Below are 17787 nucleotides of genomic sequence, written 5' to 3'. Positions count from 1 at the left end.
TTAAAAGCATTTTTTCTTCGCCCGAAAAAATGCTTTTAAAAGTAAAAAAAAAAGCCTCTGATGATCGCGTGGCTCAGCTGGGATCGTCAGAACCCTTTAAAAGCTTTTTTTCCTCTGGCGATCCCAGCTGAGTTGCCTGATCATCACAGGCTTTTAAAAGCATTTTTTTACAACCTCTTCAGCCGAAGAGGTTGTAGAAAAAATGCTTTTAAAAGTAAAAGAAAAAAAGTTGGCCACGCCCACCCAGTCACATTACCCCCACCACCACCAAGCCACACCCACAGAACTGGTAATAACAAATTTTACATTTCACCCCTGCTTCCTCTCCAGGTGTTGTGTGGCCTAACGGCCTCCGAAGCTCTACTCATGCCGATCCGTCTTTCGCTTGTCCAAGGAAAGATTGGCGGGTGGTGGGACCCACCTGGCTGCAAGGAGCGTCTTTAGGATGCAAGGCTGAGCTACGGCCTGGCTGGCTGGCTGGCTGGCTGGCTGGCAAAATCCCTGCTCTCCTTCCTGGAACTTGGTGTCCCCTCCCTGACTGCCTGTCTCCGCCAGGGGATGCAGGGGCTTTGCGGGAGCAAGTGGGCTGGCACCAGAATGGAATCGGGCCTTAGGGAGATTCCCAAGGCACGGAATGGCCTTCAGCCCCATCAATCCGTTGGACTGGAGGGCTTTGGCAAAGGTTTCCGACCTCTCAACTTGAGGGAGCATATTTTGTAAGAAAGAGTTTTTCGTAATTCATAAGAAAGGCGGCCTGGCCCTCGCTTGGTGTCCCAGGTATGCCTGGAGGCACACATGTTAACCCCAGTGGGGAGGCTGGAGAGACTCGGGGGAGCCCGCTGTCTGTGCGGAGGTGCTCTCTCGCTCGACGGAGCCCCTTGGCTTTGTGGCTACCTGTCTCTGCAGACAAGAGGGGGATGACACCCCCATCTCTCCTGCCAAGTCCCCGCAGACCCAATTGACCCATCTGCAGCTGCCCTTCCCTTCCTGCTGCTTGCCTGCCCTCAGCCTGGACTTGCCGCATCAGCAGAAGCCGCTTCTAGGCCATGCTGAACTGAAGTGTGAGTTTGTGTGTGTGTGCTTCCAAGAAATGTGTTCCTGGGCACTTGCCCAATGGAAAGTTGGGATGGACTTAGAACATCCCAGAAGAGAAGTAACACGGAAAACAAGCTTCAGAAAAACAGGGAGAACTTTGGCTCAGCGGGATTGTTGTTGTTTTCAACCTTTGATCTATAAATAGCATTTCCTGCTCTTCCTTCACGGGCAGCTGCCCTGATTCCTTCCAGATGCTGAGTTCCTGGGAATTCAGGCATGACGTGCACCAGAGCTGCCTGGCTGGACAGGGGAGAGCAGGAATCGGGGGGGGGGGAGTGAGGGCTGCTCTAGGGGCCCAGCCTGTGCCCCCCACCTCTGCTGCCTCCCTGCTTCTGTGGGGCACCAGAGGAAATGGGCTGGGCTCCAGTTTTTTCTTACTTGATCTTTTCCACTTTGGCTCCCAAGGGGTTCGGCTGCAAGTCCTCCTGGCTTTGAAGATCCCCAGAGATGGAGTTTTGGGATGATTTTTTGCTGTGGGTTTGGGAAGCTTGAGAGATGCTGCCAATGCATTAACATTACCCATGCCAGGCAATGTTTGTATGACGTTCTCCATCTGCAAGGAATGTACCAGCAGGAACAGTTTTCAATTTGGATCCCCGAGTGCTGGGTTGGGCGCAAAGACTCCCTCACCATGGGACGTGTGGGTGGAGGGGGAATTTGCCTCTGTATTTATTTGCCTTCCAGCCATCAAGAAAGTAAAATAAGTAGCGATGGGGGGGGGGAGTTGGGGTCTGGAGAGGGCACTATGGTGGTGCGAAGGGTGGGGTCAATCTGCCTTCATAGTGAATGCAGAGAAACAGGAGAGCCCCCTCAACTACCCATCAGCTTTGCTGAGGCTGCTGGGCTTGGACCTCTTGGCAAGTGGGCAGTCAGATCCCAGCCTGGCCAAAGTTGGCAGTTTCCCTAGGCCAGTCACTCCCCCTAATCTTCTGAGCAGGGAAGGGACCTTTGAACATTACACTCAGATCTTGCAAGAAACAGTAATTCATTAAATGTACAGTAAATATATCGATAACAAGAAATCAATAGCACCCTCTGCTCCAGAGAAGTGCCACTGGGGAAAGCTGCTACCCTACAACTTCAGGAAGTGGATCCCCTGAGTTCCCAGGGTCTCTCTTGTGTGAAACCGTATAGCAGCTTGTGTAGGAAATCTGGGTTTCTAGGGCATGCCAGAGTTTGCTTGTTGAGGGCGGTAACCCACATGGCTCAGGGTGTCCAGGCTCCCTCTCTTGGCACTGCTGCAGGAAGAGAAGTGGGGCTGTGCAGAGGAGAGCCACATTGAAGGCACATGGCTCTCCCTTCCTTGGATGGCAGCTGCCTCCAACACAGGCTGGCAGAGGCCCAGCAGGCTGGGAGAAAGAGTGGCACGTGCCTCTTCTGGGAAGAAATGGGAAGGCATTGTAGGAGGCAAGCAAAGTAGCCACCCTCAAGGGGCAAGTCACCCCCCACCCATTAACCAACTTGATGCTTAACCAGGAGCAATGTGGCAGATGTGGTCAGTGTCCTTCCAAGCCCCCAGATTCCAGCTGGGGGTGCCAGGAGGAGCAGGAGAGGACCTGAGAGAGGCAGGGAGAGGTTCCAGAGAGAGGACCAAGATGCAGTGCTGGAGCAGCTCCGAATTGTCCCGGCTTCCCTTGGCTGCACTTGGGCCTAAGCAAAGGGCAAGCAAAGACATAAAACCAAAATGGAGCATAAACAAGTCTGGAAGTGCTTCTCTCTCTTCCTGGAAACCTGCACAATGCTGAGCTTGCAGGAGCAAAGGCTGAGGCGGTAGAGGGGAGATTTGGATCGGGGAGATTTCGGGGGGCTCCCTTCCTCTTGAGAAACAGGCAGCTTCTCGCTGCAGCCCCTTCCCCCAGCTCTTCTGGCCAACCCTTCCTGGAGCAACCAGGTGTAATCTTGGCAGAGAAGCTGCTCTTCCTGCACCTAAACTGCTGGTTGGGGGAGCTCCAAACGGCCCAAAGCCTCCCAAGGATGCCTGTGCAGGAGGAAAGGCCAAGCCTTGGCCAGTGGGACGCCCTGCGCCCTCCATCCAGGGTGCTTCTTTCCCAGTAAGCAAACAAGGCTCAGCCATGTTTACGCAGGAAGGCACATCTGATTTTTGCTTACATAACTGTACTGCTTGTGCTGCCATTTGGAGTGGGGGGCGGGGCTGGTCTGGAGAGGCAGATGTAGGTCACCAAACCTCTGGGGCAGGAACCTTTTTGCAGCCACCTTTTCCCCCTGAGCTGACGGGGAGGTGGGGAGCGATCTGGCCCAGATCAAGACTCTCCTGCCAGGAGGCTCCTGTATTGGGGGGCAGGTGATGCTCTTGGGCATTGCTGTGGTTGAAGAGCCCCCCTTGGCCCCTTGCCCTGCTCCAGCAGTGGTAACTGACCTCCTGCTCCTTCCAGCAGAAACTTTAGAAAGCTAAACCTCATGGATCAGTTAAAAACCTGGAATAAGGCTGGGTTGCAACAGGGCAGGGCAGGGCAGGGCAGTCTGTGTCCCGTCTCCCCGTCTCTCCAGTCCAGGTCTAGGCTAATCACTCAGCACTCCGTGAGAGTGCAAGCCGGCTGCAAGCAGGCTTGTAGGAATGCAAGCAGCCAATCTGCGGTTGCCATCCAGACAAGTGAGCCTGGTCTGCCACCTTCATCTCTGCAGCTCAAGCCCCCTCCTGGAGGCTCTGAAAGGCATCTCTGCGTTCACCCCCAAAGTCACCTGAGGCTTCTCCTGCCTGGCCTCTGCTCCTGCACAGATGCTGTTTGTCTGCAGGTGGAACACAGTCCCTTCATCCCCTGGTAACAGCCAGGTGGCCTGGAATGGGGCCCAGGTTCAGGGTTATGGATGCCTCTAAGCCTGGCCCAGGGCGGGGGGACTTTCTCTGGAACAAGGATCTGCCCTATACACGGGGTGGAGAAAAAAATGGCCTTGGGGCAAGGGAATGCATGGCTTCACTGAAGCTTTCCAGACCAAGAGCTGGCACTTCTGCCCTTGACAGGATGAGCATTCATGGCTGGCTGCACCGCTATGAGGAGGAACCCCGTCTGACTGCTATAGACTTGGGTTCAGCAGTATTCCAGCTGTTCACAGAATCAGCAGCCTTTGGTCCTGGTTCAGTGAGGCACCCTTTGGAATCCCTTCCCCGTTGGGTCAGCCTGGACTTCGTCTCTTGGGCTTCTGTGGCTTCCAACCTTGTCTACCTCACAAGGTTGCTGTGACAGGATTCCTGAACAGGGTTTTTTCTTGTGCTGGAGTCTCGTGGAAGGAGAGAGCCTCTTCCCCATTCAGCTGGTAAGATTACAGCTCTACTCACTTGGGCACGGAAACCCCACCAGCCTTGAAATCATCCTGTGAATGTCTGGCAGAGGCCAGGGCAAGGGATGGCCTGGGAATGTCTAACTGGGCAGTTCTATGCTTAATAAGCATGGCTTCCTTGGAATTCTCCATTTCAAGCCAGGTTTCTAATACCTGATATGCAGCTAATTATAGCCTGGATGGTATGATGGCAGTTCCCCCACCGAGTGCACCCTCTCATGACTTGGTTGGGGAAATGAGCCAGATGGTTGTGGGGGGCAGAGGGAGGCAGGGCTAATTTGAAAGGGGGCTTGGGGCAGCAGAGGAAAACCAGGACTTAGTGCTGTGAGGCCAGTCAGTGCTGCATCAAGGCAACTGAATGGCCTCCTTCATCAGGCTTTTGAACCCAGCAGGCCCCTCTGTGCTGGTGCCCATTTTCCAGAGAAGTGTGTGACAGAAGTCAGCAGCCAAGGGATGGGCCAAAAGCCCAGCAGACGCTCACAAATGGCAGCCAGATTCTGCAGGGCATTCAGTCAAAGGACCCTCTTGATCATATGCAAATGCGGGCACATAAAAGGCACTCCGAATAAAACAAGTTGGAAGGGACCTTGGAGGTCTTCTAGTCCAACCCTCTGCCCTAGCAGGAGACGCCATACCACAAATGGATGTCCAATCACTTAAAAACTTCCAGTGATGGAGCACATTATTATTAGATTGTTGAGACCAGGGACAGGGACCAGGCCAAAGTCCAAGGAGAGTCCTGGCCCAGTGATCGGTAGGAAAGGGGTGGGGGTGGGGAGAGAGACCTGGGCAGCTGCAATTGATTCCCTACATTGATTTAGAGGTGCAAAAAGTCAGTGGCTGGGAGCTCATCCAATGGAAACAATGGAGACGGAGATCAGGGGAGATGCCAGCCGTGGGTTACTCCAGTCGTGATCTGGGGGATGGGGGGTTACATGGGCCCAGGGACTAGCTCTGTGGTCCATTTCCTTTCCCTTGTGCAAAGCCCTGGGCTGCCCAAACCCACACATTCTGAATGCTCCCTTCCTCCAGCTGGGCTCTGCTTTGAATGACCACCTTGTTCCCCATAGACCCGCCCGCCCTTGTTCAGCAGCTGTTGCCCCCTCTGGCCCTTCTGCCGTGTCCTCACTGCTGAGCATCAGTGCCTGGCTAGTGTGCAACCCACTGGTTTCTTTCATCTGGACATGGGGAGGGGCAGGGGTGGGTGGAATTGAAATGTGTGACAAAGATTTTCCATGCCTTCCCCTGCAGGAGAGTCTCTGACTGGGTGACCAGGGACAGGCGGTCAAGAGGCTTTTGCTTCCTCGGAGTCCACCAACTCTTTTCTGCATACCATCGGCAGGGGAAAAGCTCCGGGGGAGGCTGCCTGCTTGAGGGAGGAAGAACATTCCTCACCTCAAAAACTGCCAAGAGCCCAAAGCTTTTGGTTAGATGCTAGGGGCCATCCAGGGGCCCGGGAAAGTTTTCCTCTCGCTGGCACTTGGCTCGCTCGGAGGAGTGCCTGGTTAATCAGCAACCTGTTCCCAGAACCCTGCAAACAACCCTCCCTGCCTTCAGAAGCTTCTCTCACCCAGCCCCCCTAAACCTAAAGGGGACTGGCTCAGAACCAGGGTCCCTCTTTATGGCCAGCTTTGGGGACTAGAAGCACCAGCAAATGAAGCTCAGACTTTCAGCATTTCTAACCTGAGTTTTGGGAGGGGGGAGGGGCAAGGTTAGATGGATATGGATACTATGGTCGCTACCTCTTCCTGCTGAATCTGGTTCTTCTTCACTAGCAGGTGTGTGGTGGGGGGAGTGGGCGAGAGGTTTTGCCTCTTCATTCTTAACCATTGTTATGCAGTGGAATGGGTTTTAAAACGACAGTATTCCCAAGAATCGCTTGGATTAGATCACCCCAGAAAAGAGCTCCCCTACAACTGGGGCCCAGGGGGCTCTGGAACCTAACCAGACTGTGTCTGTCCTGCAGCCACAGGTGAAAGAATCAATTTATCGACCACTCCTGGCAAAAGCTCACCCGTTTCTCTGAATTGTCCTGATGGAAGCAGGATGGGAAGGTGGGCGAGAGAGAGGTATTCTGACCTTCTCCAGCCCATGGCTCCAGGCAGACCCACCGTAGCTTTTTCGCTTCCTTCCTTCCCCCACTGCATGCATGCAAAGCCTGGCTAGCTAAAGGGCTTTGGATACGGCAGCCAAAGGGAAGGGAGCGAGGCACTCCTACCTCTTTAAGTACCCTTTTAAACACTACCCAAGTTACCAAACGGGGCCACTGCAAACAACCTTAAGCGAGGCCCACCTGTACTTTCCCCAAATGATGCGATCGGACGGGGCTGGGATCATATCTCCCAGGGTTCCCCAGCAGCCGGAAGAAGCTGCAACCGTCAGAAGGTCCGTTCCCTCCGTGCGTGGGGGAAGCGAGCGAGTTCAGTCTGGCCCCAACCTCAGGACGCGTCCTCCCCGCTCATGGCCCAAATGCCCCGAACGCGTTAGAGAAGCTGCCCCAGCGTAGACCGAGAGGAGGGGCAGCACAACAGCCCGCAGAACAGCTCAGCCCCCCCTCCAATTCCAAGGAAGCTGTGCGGCAACGTCAGATCACCTGCGTTCTACCGGGGCCTCCATTGGCGCAGGCAGCCTCTTGCCAGCTGGTTGCTGCGGTGACTGGCCTTTCGTTTGCAAAACAAGCCGCCAGCGGATGAAGGGTGCTGTCACCCAGTTCCCCAGCGCAGCGGAAGGCGCGCCTCCGCTTGGCTCCATGGAGCCAATAAACAAACACGCGGCGCGCCCTAGAACAGCCCCAGCCCCAGCCCCAGCCCCAGCCCACGGGCCCGGCGAATACGTGGGGAAGTGGAGCTGCGAGGAACTGAGGCCGGGCGCGAAATGGCCAGGCTGGAGCGGCTCGAGAAGGACCGTTTGTAGGGGATGAGGTGGAGATCGGGGCAGGCCGCTAGTTCCCGGGGCGTGGATGCGATCAGCCTCTGTATCTCCCAGCCCCTTTCCCCACAGCCGCCATTCAGTGCTCTGGGTCGCTGTTTGTAGCAAAAAGCATTTGATGATGCATCGGCACTCCTGGCTTCCGAGGGCATCCTTTCCCCAACTTAGCGCCGCAATTTAGCCGTCCCGAGCTGGGCAGGGGCTGCCTTACACTGCACACAGCTGCGGATCTTGCTCCAAGGGTGATCGAACAAGCCGTCCAATCTCTACTGGGCCCTGAGCCTGGAGCACCTCTTGGCAAAGCAGCAGTGCTCTGGGCCCCAGGGAAGCGCCCTTCAGATATTCCCCTTCAAAGCCAAATGCTGGGATGACCTGAGCTTTGCAGACCACGAGGTAGAGTGCTTGAAGGTGTGCAATCCAGCCAAGAAAGGCCTGGCTGAGCTGCTGGAAGAGGGAAGGTGGGCTTGAAATTGGCCATTAGGACCCCTGCCTCTTGAACCCACCTCTCCAGTGGGAAGTGGGCTCACAGTGATCACCAGCCACTCAAAATGAGGTGTAGCTGGTGTTCACAACCGGTCTTTTGTGAGAAAAGTGCTTTTGCAGCTGGCAAAGATCTATGTGCAAGCATTCATGTGCTCCATAGCAACCTGGCTGGCTGTTTTCATGGCAGCAGAGTTGGGCTGTATGTAAGCCCTCGAGCCTACAGGACCCTGGCCTCTGCTCCTTAGCTCAATTACCCTTCAACACAGCTATGTGACCAAGATCAGAGGCATCTTTGATTGTCCTGGGAAGCCCCATTATGTTTTTTGCAGGGAGTGAGGGGGGCAGCTTAGCTTGGGGCAATGATGATGATCCGGTTACTGTCAGGGTTCTACCTCACCCAATCCAAAATGGCAGGTGGCTGGTTGCAGCAGCTTTATAGTGGCACATATTCAGCCCTGTGGCTAATTTAGGATTCCACTGAACAAGCCAAAATTGGGTTGAACAAACTACAATCACATTAATCAGCTATTTCCATGAATACAGCTTTTTGTATTAATGCTGAAAGGTGGCTGCTCTGAGCCAGCCATCAAAATGTGTTCAGTGTACATGCACACACAAACACACAAGGTTTTCAAATGGATTATGAGCAAGCTGCAACCTAATCAGGACCTTGGAGATTCTCCTAGTCACTGGAGAAACTGCCCCGCCTTCTTCCCAGACATACAAAGCTGGATGGGGGGAAGAGATTGAGAAATTGGGATGTCTTTCCCAAGTGATGCTTCTATTACTCCAATTCCACAGCCCTCCTATGCTTGGTCCCACTGCTAATGTCCACTATACATTTCTGCATCTCCCCTCCCCTTGGGAAAGAAGACTGATTAGACAGATGTGTACAACAAAATTTATTGCATTATCTCACTATGCACCCATCCTCAGAGTGCACTACATAAGCAAGCTTCCCCCCCAGGGGGTATGTGAGAGCCCCTTAGCCACCTCCTCTTCGGTCCTCATCAACAGATCCAGGGGCTGCAGGGAACATCGATAAAGTCCCCCCCACAGGGGAGGCTGTTGTCAGTATACAAGTCAGTGGACAAACCACAGCAGGAGAAGCCTCTCCCCTCTGGCTTACAGTCCTCATTCTAGTCTGCATCTTGGCAGCACCCCACTTGTCCACTTGTGGGTGCTGTACACAGATGTCTGGATCTTGGCATGGAAGGGCTAATGAAGTACAAGGGGGAATCCTTGCCAGCCCACCAGCTGCTTTTGTTCCTATCCCAGGAGAGGTGGGGGCTGCCTTTTCTCTGAGACTTGAAGAAAACCTCCAATTGGATTCTTCTAAACGTCTTTGCCACCCCCTTTAGCAGTCTCTCTTCTCTAGGGGTGCTCATGGGGAGGCAAACCCGGGTCTCCTGCAGGCGGAGCAGCCATGTGCCCATAGCAACTCCAATGCAGCCTTGCTCCTTTTTCTCAGGAGAGTCTCTGGCCAACCCAAGGAAGGGGCCGTAGGTGAAGGGCCCCATCAGGCCCCCTCTGGAGTCCTCCAAAGGAGATGCAAGGAAACCACGTTTGCTTGGAGATCAAGTTGAAACAGTTCTGTGGCTCTGCCCACCCCATGGACAGAGCCACCTTACACCGCAGAGCCCACCCTGTGTTGGGCTGGGGCAGCTGACCCTTGGCTCTTCTTCTCAGGGGCCACTGGACCCTCCAGGGGCAAGTGGGAGCGGAACTTCTGCAGCTGCTCAGGGCTGGCCAGGTTCTTCAGCAAGCTGTTCTCCCGTTCCAGGCGGGAGTTCTTCTCGGCCAGCTCCTTGATCTGCTCCTTGAGTACCTCCACCTCCTCCCGCACCGCATACATCAGGTGATTCTTGACCAAATCCTGGAAAGAAGAGGAACAAAGTCCCTGTGAGTAAACAGAACTGCAGCTTCCGCGCGAGTTCCGCCCACCGCAGCCAGACAAAGGGCTGAGCGGCCGGCAGCTTTCGCTGCTTAAGTCCTCCCGAAAGAACCTGGGTTCTTGCATCAGAGCGCGCGCCCGCGAAAGCGTCTGCCGCCCTCCGGGAAGAGGGTAGGCCCGTCTCCTCTCGCTAGCCTAAAATTAACCCCCGAAGCCCGCCCGCCCCCCGCCCCCGGAAACTGAAAGGTTCCCCGCAGCTGCTCCGTTGAATTCTCCCTGCGGAGCTGCAGCCCCTGGTCCGGCTGTTTCTTTCGGCGTTCCCTCGCCTCCTCTCCGCCAGCCAGTGCCGCAGCGCAGCCCGTGGGCGGCGGGCCAAGGCGCGTCGCCCCCGAGACACTCACCATGGCCTGCTCGATCTTGTTGTCGATGGCGACCACGCTGGCCCCGGACGCACTGCAAGAAACAAGAGAACAGAGTCGCCGTAAGTATCCGAGACAGGCGGGGCTGCCCGGCTCACCCTCTTCCCCAGCCCGCCAGCTCCTCTACCTGTTGTCTAGTTTGACCGAGACCACGTCTCCCCCCAGTAAGGAGGAGAAGAAAGAGATGGAGAAGTTGTGCAGCTGGTAGACAGCCACCTCCATTGGCAGCGGGTAGACGCCTGTACTCATTGCTGGGCCGAGCACACAGAGAGCCCGAAAGAAGAAGAAACACAACACCACTACGAGAAAGGGCTGCGGCTATTTCGGCTCACGCCCGCCTTATAAAGTGAGGCTCTCGAGACGTCACATGGTCTCAGCGTGCTATGCAAATAAGGCCACGCCCCTCCTCCCGGGACCTCGCGCAGCTGCGCCCGGAAGGTTCGGCGTAATCCAGCCGGTCGAGCCGCGCCCTGCGTTTGCGAGCCTCAGGCGAGACGCTCAGCAATTTCCAGCTGCATCAGCCGCGAAGGAGCTGCAGTCCCGGGGCCGAAGGCGCAGCGGGGGTGGCTGCAAATTGTGGAAGTAAGGCCAAAGCATCTAAAGGGCACCAGGTTGAAGACCCTGCTGGCACTGGGCTCCCCGCGACGTAGGCTGAAGCAGCGCTTCACTTTTTCCATTTCTGCGGCTCCAGACCGGGACCCGCTGGTCCTTTGTCCAGGACGCCGGCCGTGAAAGTGGATAGCTTCCTTTTCAGGTCGGGGGCGCAGGAGAGCTTCATCCGATCCCTCCTCCCGCTGGGGACTCGGGGGCAAGTTCCGGGGCTGCAGGAGACATGCGGGACAACGCCGCTTTCATCTTCTCCGGCAAAGTGAAGACCCGCTTATCCACAGGGCAACTTGCCACCTCCTCATCCCCCGGATTCCCACGTTCGACCTCTTGCCAAACCCTTGCCAAACTCTTGCACTGCCCCCCTTTAACCTGCCTTGGCTACTAGTGAAGGCGTTGCAAAAACGGAGGCCGAGTCAGAAATGTAAAGTATTGGCCAAGCGCAGCGCGGAACTAGGTCGTGGTTGGCAGTTATGTAAGAAGCCACCCAAACATGTTGTTGTTGCTACTTGGCAAGGCCGGAGGTGAGCCAAGTAGCGGCTCTCTAACCGCGTGAGGGGGACCCCTGGCGGCCATTCCCTGTGCGCGCCCTCCCGCTTCTCCCTATAGGAAGAGAGCGCCCCCCTCCCTTTTCCACCAGTGCTGCTCCCCAAAAGAAGGTCTTCCCTGCAGGCAGCAAGAGGACTTGTGGTGGCAGTGAACAGACCAAGGCCCGTGCGCAGAGTTCTCTGCAGGGCAGAACCCCTTGCTGGGCATCTGTGCTGGGTGCCCTCTGACAGTAAAGGGGAATGCTGTTCAGGATCCAGCCAGTGGCTGGAGGAGACAGCAGCTCCAGGGAGATGGGAGGGCGAGGTGGGTTTCCCGGGGAAGCAGCGGCTGTGCCAACCTCTATCAAACCAGCCTCTCTTCCTCCGCTTGTCTCAGAGCGAGGACTTGCTGGCGGGCTCCATTTCCAGCTGCTTGGTGGCCACTCCCTTTGGTGGAGGCCTTGGCAGAACTCCCAGTTCTGGGCTTACTGGCACGCCAGCACATGGCCTGGGCGGGGCATGCAGCACATGGCTGCCTTGTGCTCCCTGACTCCACAGCCTGGGAACCAGAAGGGATTCCCTTCCACCCCCACACTGTTCAGGCTATTAAGGGGGCAGCAGTCCCACTATCTTTGTCGAGGACCCTGCAACTAGGTTGCCTAAAAGGAAGCTATTCCCTCAGTGGGAGGTGGGGCGGGGGAGTCCCTGTTCCTTCCAAGAATGGAAAATGAGACTCTTTGAAAGGGGAAAAATTGCTCAGAGGGGCATAGAGGGAACACATATGCTGCCCCATTGCTAAACCGCTGAACGGGAGCTGCTGACTGACCTCCGCTGTGTTGTCAGCAAAGTTGTAATCTTAAAGGTTTGCTTTCAAATCGGCACTGAAAGCCTGGTCTTCCCAGGTGTTGTTATCTACACGGAAACCTGCACACTATGCTACACCCCTATCCTGTTTTTATTGGTACCACTTGAATACACATGGATGTGTTAGCACCAGCACATTTTGGCTGGTGGGTTTCTGCAGCCCCCAGGTACCCTCCTTCCTAGTGCCTGGAAGATCTGTGCAGCTTCAGGGCGGGGATGGGCATCTCTGGAGGAGGCCAGCAGCCCCTTCATGAGAGTTCTTGAAGGGAAAATGCAAAGGCTGGGGAGGAAAGAGGTCCCAGGAGAGAGGGGGGCTCTGCCTCTCTGCTCCAGCAGCCTCACTGATTTCTGCATTCACATACAGAATGCATGCTGGCATTTTCCTCAGACCCTTTTCCTGGGCTTGGCACATGTTTCCAACAACAGTGACCCACAACTCGCAATGCTCCTACTGCTCTGTCCCCAGGGAAGCTGGCAACCACTAGGTCTACCAGCTGCCTGGGCAGGGGGCCATTTCTCTTTGCTCCCCAGGAGCACCCCCCCCCATGCTCTCCTTATTTCACAGCCAGTTTAGTGGGCCACCAGATAGAGTGGACAAAGGAGGGGGGCAGCTTCCCACACCACAAATTCTGCATAGTGATATGATCCAGGATGAGAAGCTTATCAAAACGTGATTGAAAGTCAGGGAATGCTGATCTGATTCAGAGTGGATTCACATTCACATCATATACTAAGCCAGATCATCTTTTCTGATTGGCAAGCTATGATATGATATGAATGTGAATCCACTTTCTGAATCGGATCAGCATTCCCTGACTTTCAGCTACTCTTTGGGGCCCATAACTGGCTTATGCAGAAGAGCGCCCCATGTTTTGATAAGCTGCTCATTCTGGATCATATCACAATGCAGAATTTGTGGTGTGGGAAAAACTCCCTTAGAAGCTGCCGCCCCCCCTTGTCCACTCTATCTGGTGACCCATTAAACTAGCTGTGAAATAAGGAGAGCATGGGGGGGGGTTGCTCCTGGGGAGCAAAGAGAAATGGCCCCCTGCCCAGGCAGCTGCAGGCCTAGAGGTTGCCAGCTTCCCTGGGGACAGAGCAGTAGCAGCATTGAGAGTTGTGGGTCACTGTTGTTGGAAACGTGCCAAGCCCAGGGAAAGGGTCTGAGGAGAATGCCCCCCCCCCCCAAGCCTTTTGCAACAAGCCAAGATTTGTAAGAACTACTTTTCTGTGCTATTTTTGGCTGACCTCACTCTCCTCCCCAAATCCTGGGCCATCCCAGTTTCTTCCCTAGGAAGTGCCCAGCATTCTCTTCTGCTTCTGCTTGACTTAAGCCTCCACTCCCTGTGCCCAAGGCCTCTCGTATCCACACATGGCTCCATGCTTCCATGCACGTATCTAAAGGCATGAAGCTCTTGCTGTTTTTGCTCCCCCTTGAAATTCATGTGGGCATCTTTGGGCTCCATGTGGAATCAGCATTCCCATTTCAATGAACCTCCATTTCGGAGCCTTTAGGGGTGAATAGATGATGAACACGAGACCGGCTCCTGGGTAGAGACCCTAATGGCTCAGCAGCTGAGTGGTTCCTTCTTTGGCACCGCTGGTCCCATTCATTCCATGTGGGTTAACTGTTTCAGTTAAACCTGCCAGCTCCTTTGTAGGTACCACGGTGAAACGCTCTTCATTCAGCTGAGGGGATCCTGCTGAGCCCTGTCCCTCTGGAATAATGGGGGCCTGGTTGTGGTGCTTATCGCCCCTCCCAGCACAGTCCAGCCAAGAAAGCAGAATGGAGAGGGAACCTGGGAGGTGTGTCTTCCCATTGGGTGCCCAGCAAAAGAAGCAATGCAGATGGCCTGTTACTACCACGTATTTTCCCATGTAGAAGTCCAATTGTCTTCAGCCAGGTACCAGTTAAGGCCACCGTTGCCTTCCCCAAAAGTTGCTATACCCATTATGCCAATACCTACATCACATCAGCCCATCTCACATCTGCCATCCCTCTAGTCTTTGACCAAGAAAACAGGATAGGAAAACTCAATGCTCCCAACACATCCCTCCCTCTGAAGCGACTGTCCTTTCTAACCATCAGCCACGGAACTTCCACCCCAGAGTTTGGCTTTTCCTGCACTCCCCGACTGCAAAGCCTCTGGCCATCTCCAACTCCCCATCTCCCTTTGATCAAATTCAGACCCAGGACATCTCTTGAAAGCTGGAAGCTGCTAATGTGACTAGTAGTTGTTGTCCTCAGTGGTACTTCAGTGGTGTCAAAAGAGTCCAGTCAGGAGTTGCCACCAAAGCAGCAGAGGACAAGTTCTAAGCCTCTGAAACTGAACCGTATGTTCTGGCCAAATTTCCCTAAGCACTGCTTGGAAGGCTGAGCAGGGAATTAAGGCAGCCAAGCTTGATGATACAGTCAATGAAACCAGGTGCTGCACTTCTGGCCTGAGGGTCTGAGAAGAGCTGGGTCTCTTCAGAATTGGCAGCCCTTCCCTCTTTGTGGCCTTGCAGCATGGACCTTCTCCCTTGCATGCAAGCAAAAGGGGGAGGGGTATGTTTTCCTGCCCAGGTCCCAATCCCTTTGGTTGCACATTTGGGAGGAAAAGTTGCCAGGATCTTCTCGGGTAAAGCAGAGGAACCAGGAGAGCCCCTCCTCACCTGAGCAGCTGATATGAGTGGTCCCCACACAAACAAGCACAACTGCTGACTGACATGCTCATCCCAGGACTTTGATCGTGCCACCTGCCAGCACGATCCCTGGCCAGCCCATGCCATCAATGGTGGGGGGGACGATGCATCAGCTCTCAGAGGAAACACCTGATAGGTCTCAGTTGCCCTGCGGGTTGAGGCAGGCTGACTCCCAATTGGTGGCGTGCTTGAGGCAGAGGGGCATCCGGACTGGAGCCTGTCCTCTGTCGTTTCCTTTACCCAGAGGAAGGATCTGCTCCTGCCAGCACCCAGACTGGAGCCTCTTCCAAGGCCAGAGGGAGAGAGCCTCGCCCGGCCCGCCGGGCACACCCTGTCACGAGGAGACTTGTCTTCCCCACAGCAGGCAACCAACACAGGACCTACAGAGATGCCCTTTTTCTTGGGAAAGCGGCCCCGCCCACTCCTCTGAAATGACGCCGAAGGCGGGACTGTCTGGTCAGCCACAGGCGCTCCCAGGGCAAAGTCCTCTCGGGCACCTGCCAGGATCCAGCAGCTTGGATGGTCACTTAAGCTGCCGTGTTGGGGGGGATCATCAGGCCATTTCTTCCCCTTGCACCAGCCGATAGAAATGGGGAAACCGGGTTCTTCTCAGCGCCTGTGGCTGCCCACGGATGGTAGGCCCAGAGCCCCGCCAATGCCGGCCCTGTGCGTTCCCTTTCACCCAGGACTCTGCTGCCTTTTCAGGGCAAGGGAGCAGGGAGACGTCCTGAGCAGGGAAGGGTCCCGGTCCCAGCGAGGAAGCCGCCAGAAAGGAGACAGAGGTCTGCAGGGTTCTCCCCCCACCCCATTTGCGATCGGCCCTTCCCCCTAGGCAAACAGCCTCACCACCACCACCCGCCGCTTCCCCCGGAATCCCCTGTCCGGCAGCCGTCCCGTGGCCCCCACCTCCCTACCTGTGGAAGAAGAGCAGGATGGAGAGCAGCGTCTGGTCGATGTTCCGGTTGCAGATCCCGCGACTGAGGAGGTAGCGGGGGTCGCGCACCACCGGCTCCAGGGAATCCTGCCGCATGAGGCGCCTCAGCTCCGACGCGGCACCGAGGCTCTCGCACGCCAGTTGCTCGCGCAGCTGGGAGAGGGGGCTCAGGTTGCCGTTGTAGCCGAGGGGGCCGTTGGCCAGGTCCAGGCAGCAGCTGCAACAGTCCAGCCCCACCGGCGAGCGGCGGTCCTTCAGAGAGGAGCTCGACATTCCGGTCCCGGCCAGGAGGCCGAAGCTGGCGGCGCGGAAAGGTGGCTGAGGCAGCTTCGGCGGCGCTCGGGGACAGGCAGGCCCTTGGGTCGCTGCTGCCCTCCCTTCTGGCCAGGAGCTCTCTGCCCCGCGGCCTTGGTTCCTCGCTGGATCGGTCGGGACTTCACCCCTCCCGCTGCGCTCGCCTTCGCTTTCCTCTCCGGACTGCTCGGCAGGCGGCCCCCCTTTTTGCCTCCCTTCGCCTCCCGGTCCACCCCCTTCCTTCGGAGCTGGCCCGGATTGGGCAGCGTTGCTCGGTCGCCTCCCCCGGGCGCCTCCAGCCGACACAAGCTCGGGCTCCAGGGTGGAGCCTCCACAGCGGCGGGAGGGGGGAAGAGGCGCGCGCTCCGCCTGTTCCCGCCGGTCCCGGCGGGGCGGCTCTCCGGTGCGCCTGCTTGCGGGCGGCTGCGAAGCCTCGGTTGGCCAGCCGGGCCTCTGGCCTCTCCCCTCTCAACTGGTCCGCGGTTGCTTTCAAACCTGGTGCCCGCCCGGCAGGTTCAGGAGAGGAGAGGAGAGCTCACGGTTGTGAGCTGGGAAGAGCGGATGGGCGCGGGGCCCCAAGCAAGCAAGGAACCCTTGGGAAGGCTCCCCTGTCCTGTGGTCACGGCGAGGGGAGGGGAGGCACCGCAGCCCACATGCTTGGATATGCTTCAGAGTATCCCCCCCGCCCGCCATGTAAACTTCGACATCACGTCCAGTGACCCGGAGAGCAGGGCGATGTCAGACTTCACGGGAGATGCCTACGGCCTCTTCCTCTTCTTCTAAGGTGAAGGCTGGGACACCTGGGGCGCAGAAGCCCCTGCGACGGGTTCTGCTTTGGGGGCAGCATTTTGCCCTTGGCTTTCGTGGGGTCCTCCCTAGCCCTGCTTTCCTGGCTCCCGGCTGCTTCCTCCATGTCCAGCAGGGGGCCCTCAAGCCCCGAGTCCCACCCTGGTTCCCTTGCCCAAACTGCAGCTGGCAGGTCAAAGGCAGCCCTGGGGAGTCGCCCCTCTCCCAGCCTGGGCCTTTGCCGTCCCACCCTCAGGGTTCCAAAGAAAACGTGTTTATCATCACGCTGATTGACGTGAGGTGTTAATAATTAAAAGGGACATATGAATAACAGAGTGATTTGGATAATGTTTCCCTACTGGATTTATAAAAAATAGATACGTAGTTATCTCTGCTAACCTTTAATGGACTTTTGCTCTACCAGGAATAATGTATTAGGGTTCTGTTTATGATTAAGAGATGAGAATGGGAAGGAAGGATTTGCTGTATTTTAAGAGAAGATTATGTTACCAAAATTGTTTATATTTGTGACAACGGGGAAGTTACTTCTTTATGTTTCCTTTTTCCTCTCCTGTCCTGTTTTCTCCACCTATTTTTTCTTTTTATTCTCAGATAGTTTTTATCTGTTAAATTGTAATTTCTAGAGGAACTTGGGGAGGACCTGGGTAACTAACAAACAGGAAGCAGCAGGTGAAGCTAAGCAGATCACATCAGACACCTGTACAATTAGCACAGCCTCCACCCCAAGGCTGTGTGCTCTCCCCACTTCTATTCTCTCTGTACACCAATGACTGCATCTCCAACGATCCATCTGTTAAGCTACTGAAGTTCGCAGATGACACAACAGTGATTGGTCTCATTCGAGACAATGACGAATCCGCATATAGACAAGAGGTCGAATGACTAGCCTTGTGGTGCGACCGAAACAATCTGGAACTGAACACACTCAAAACCGTAGAAATGGTGGTAGACTTC

At 55.7% G+C, this 17787-nt stretch overlaps 1 protein-coding gene across 2 annotated transcripts; it reads right to left on the bottom strand.

The window, feature by feature from the left end:
* Window positions 1-8692: 8692 nt before the first annotated feature.
* Window positions 8693-16194, bottom strand: TSC22D3 (TSC22 domain family member 3). Of its 2 annotated transcripts, none has more exons than XM_058197086.1 (3): window positions 15713-16194; window positions 10099-10150; window positions 8693-9679 (listed from the first exon to the last, which is right to left on the bottom strand). In XM_058197086.1, the coding sequence occupies exons 1-3, from the start codon at window positions 16003-16005 to the stop codon at window positions 9431-9433; spliced, it is 594 nt and encodes a 197-aa protein (XP_058053069.1). In that variant the 5' UTR covers window positions 16006-16194; the 3' UTR covers window positions 8693-9430. The 2 variants fall into 2 exon arrangements, with proteins under 2 accessions (XP_058053069.1, XP_058053070.1); XM_058197087.1 differs by lacking the exon at window positions 15713-16194 and adding an exon at window positions 10244-12507.
* Between the last annotated feature and the right edge of the window lie 1593 nt (window positions 16195-17787).

The sequence above is a fragment of the Ahaetulla prasina genome, chromosome 11 (genome assembly GCF_028640845.1).
Source record: "Ahaetulla prasina isolate Xishuangbanna chromosome 11, ASM2864084v1, whole genome shotgun sequence".
NCBI classification, from domain to species: Eukaryota; Metazoa; Chordata; class Lepidosauria; order Squamata; family Colubridae; genus Ahaetulla; species Ahaetulla prasina.
Note: the sequence above shows the minus strand (reverse complement) of the source record. Positions and strands in the feature narration are given on the sequence as shown.

Excerpts from the sequence above, each read along its gene's own strand:
- TSC22D3 (XM_058197086.1), bottom strand. The coding sequence starts at position 16,005 with ATGTCGAGCTCCTCTCTGAAGGACCGCCGCTCGCCGGTGGGGCTGGAC. Across the intron at positions 10,151-15,712 it reads ATCCTGCTCTTCTTCCACAG|TGCGTCCGGGGCCAGCGTGG; the intron begins GTAGGGAGGTGG and ends TGTTTCTTGCAG. Across the intron at positions 9,680-10,098 it reads ACAAGATCGAGCAGGCCATG|GATTTGGTCAAGAATCACCT; the intron begins GTGAGTGTCTCG and ends TCTTCTTTCCAG.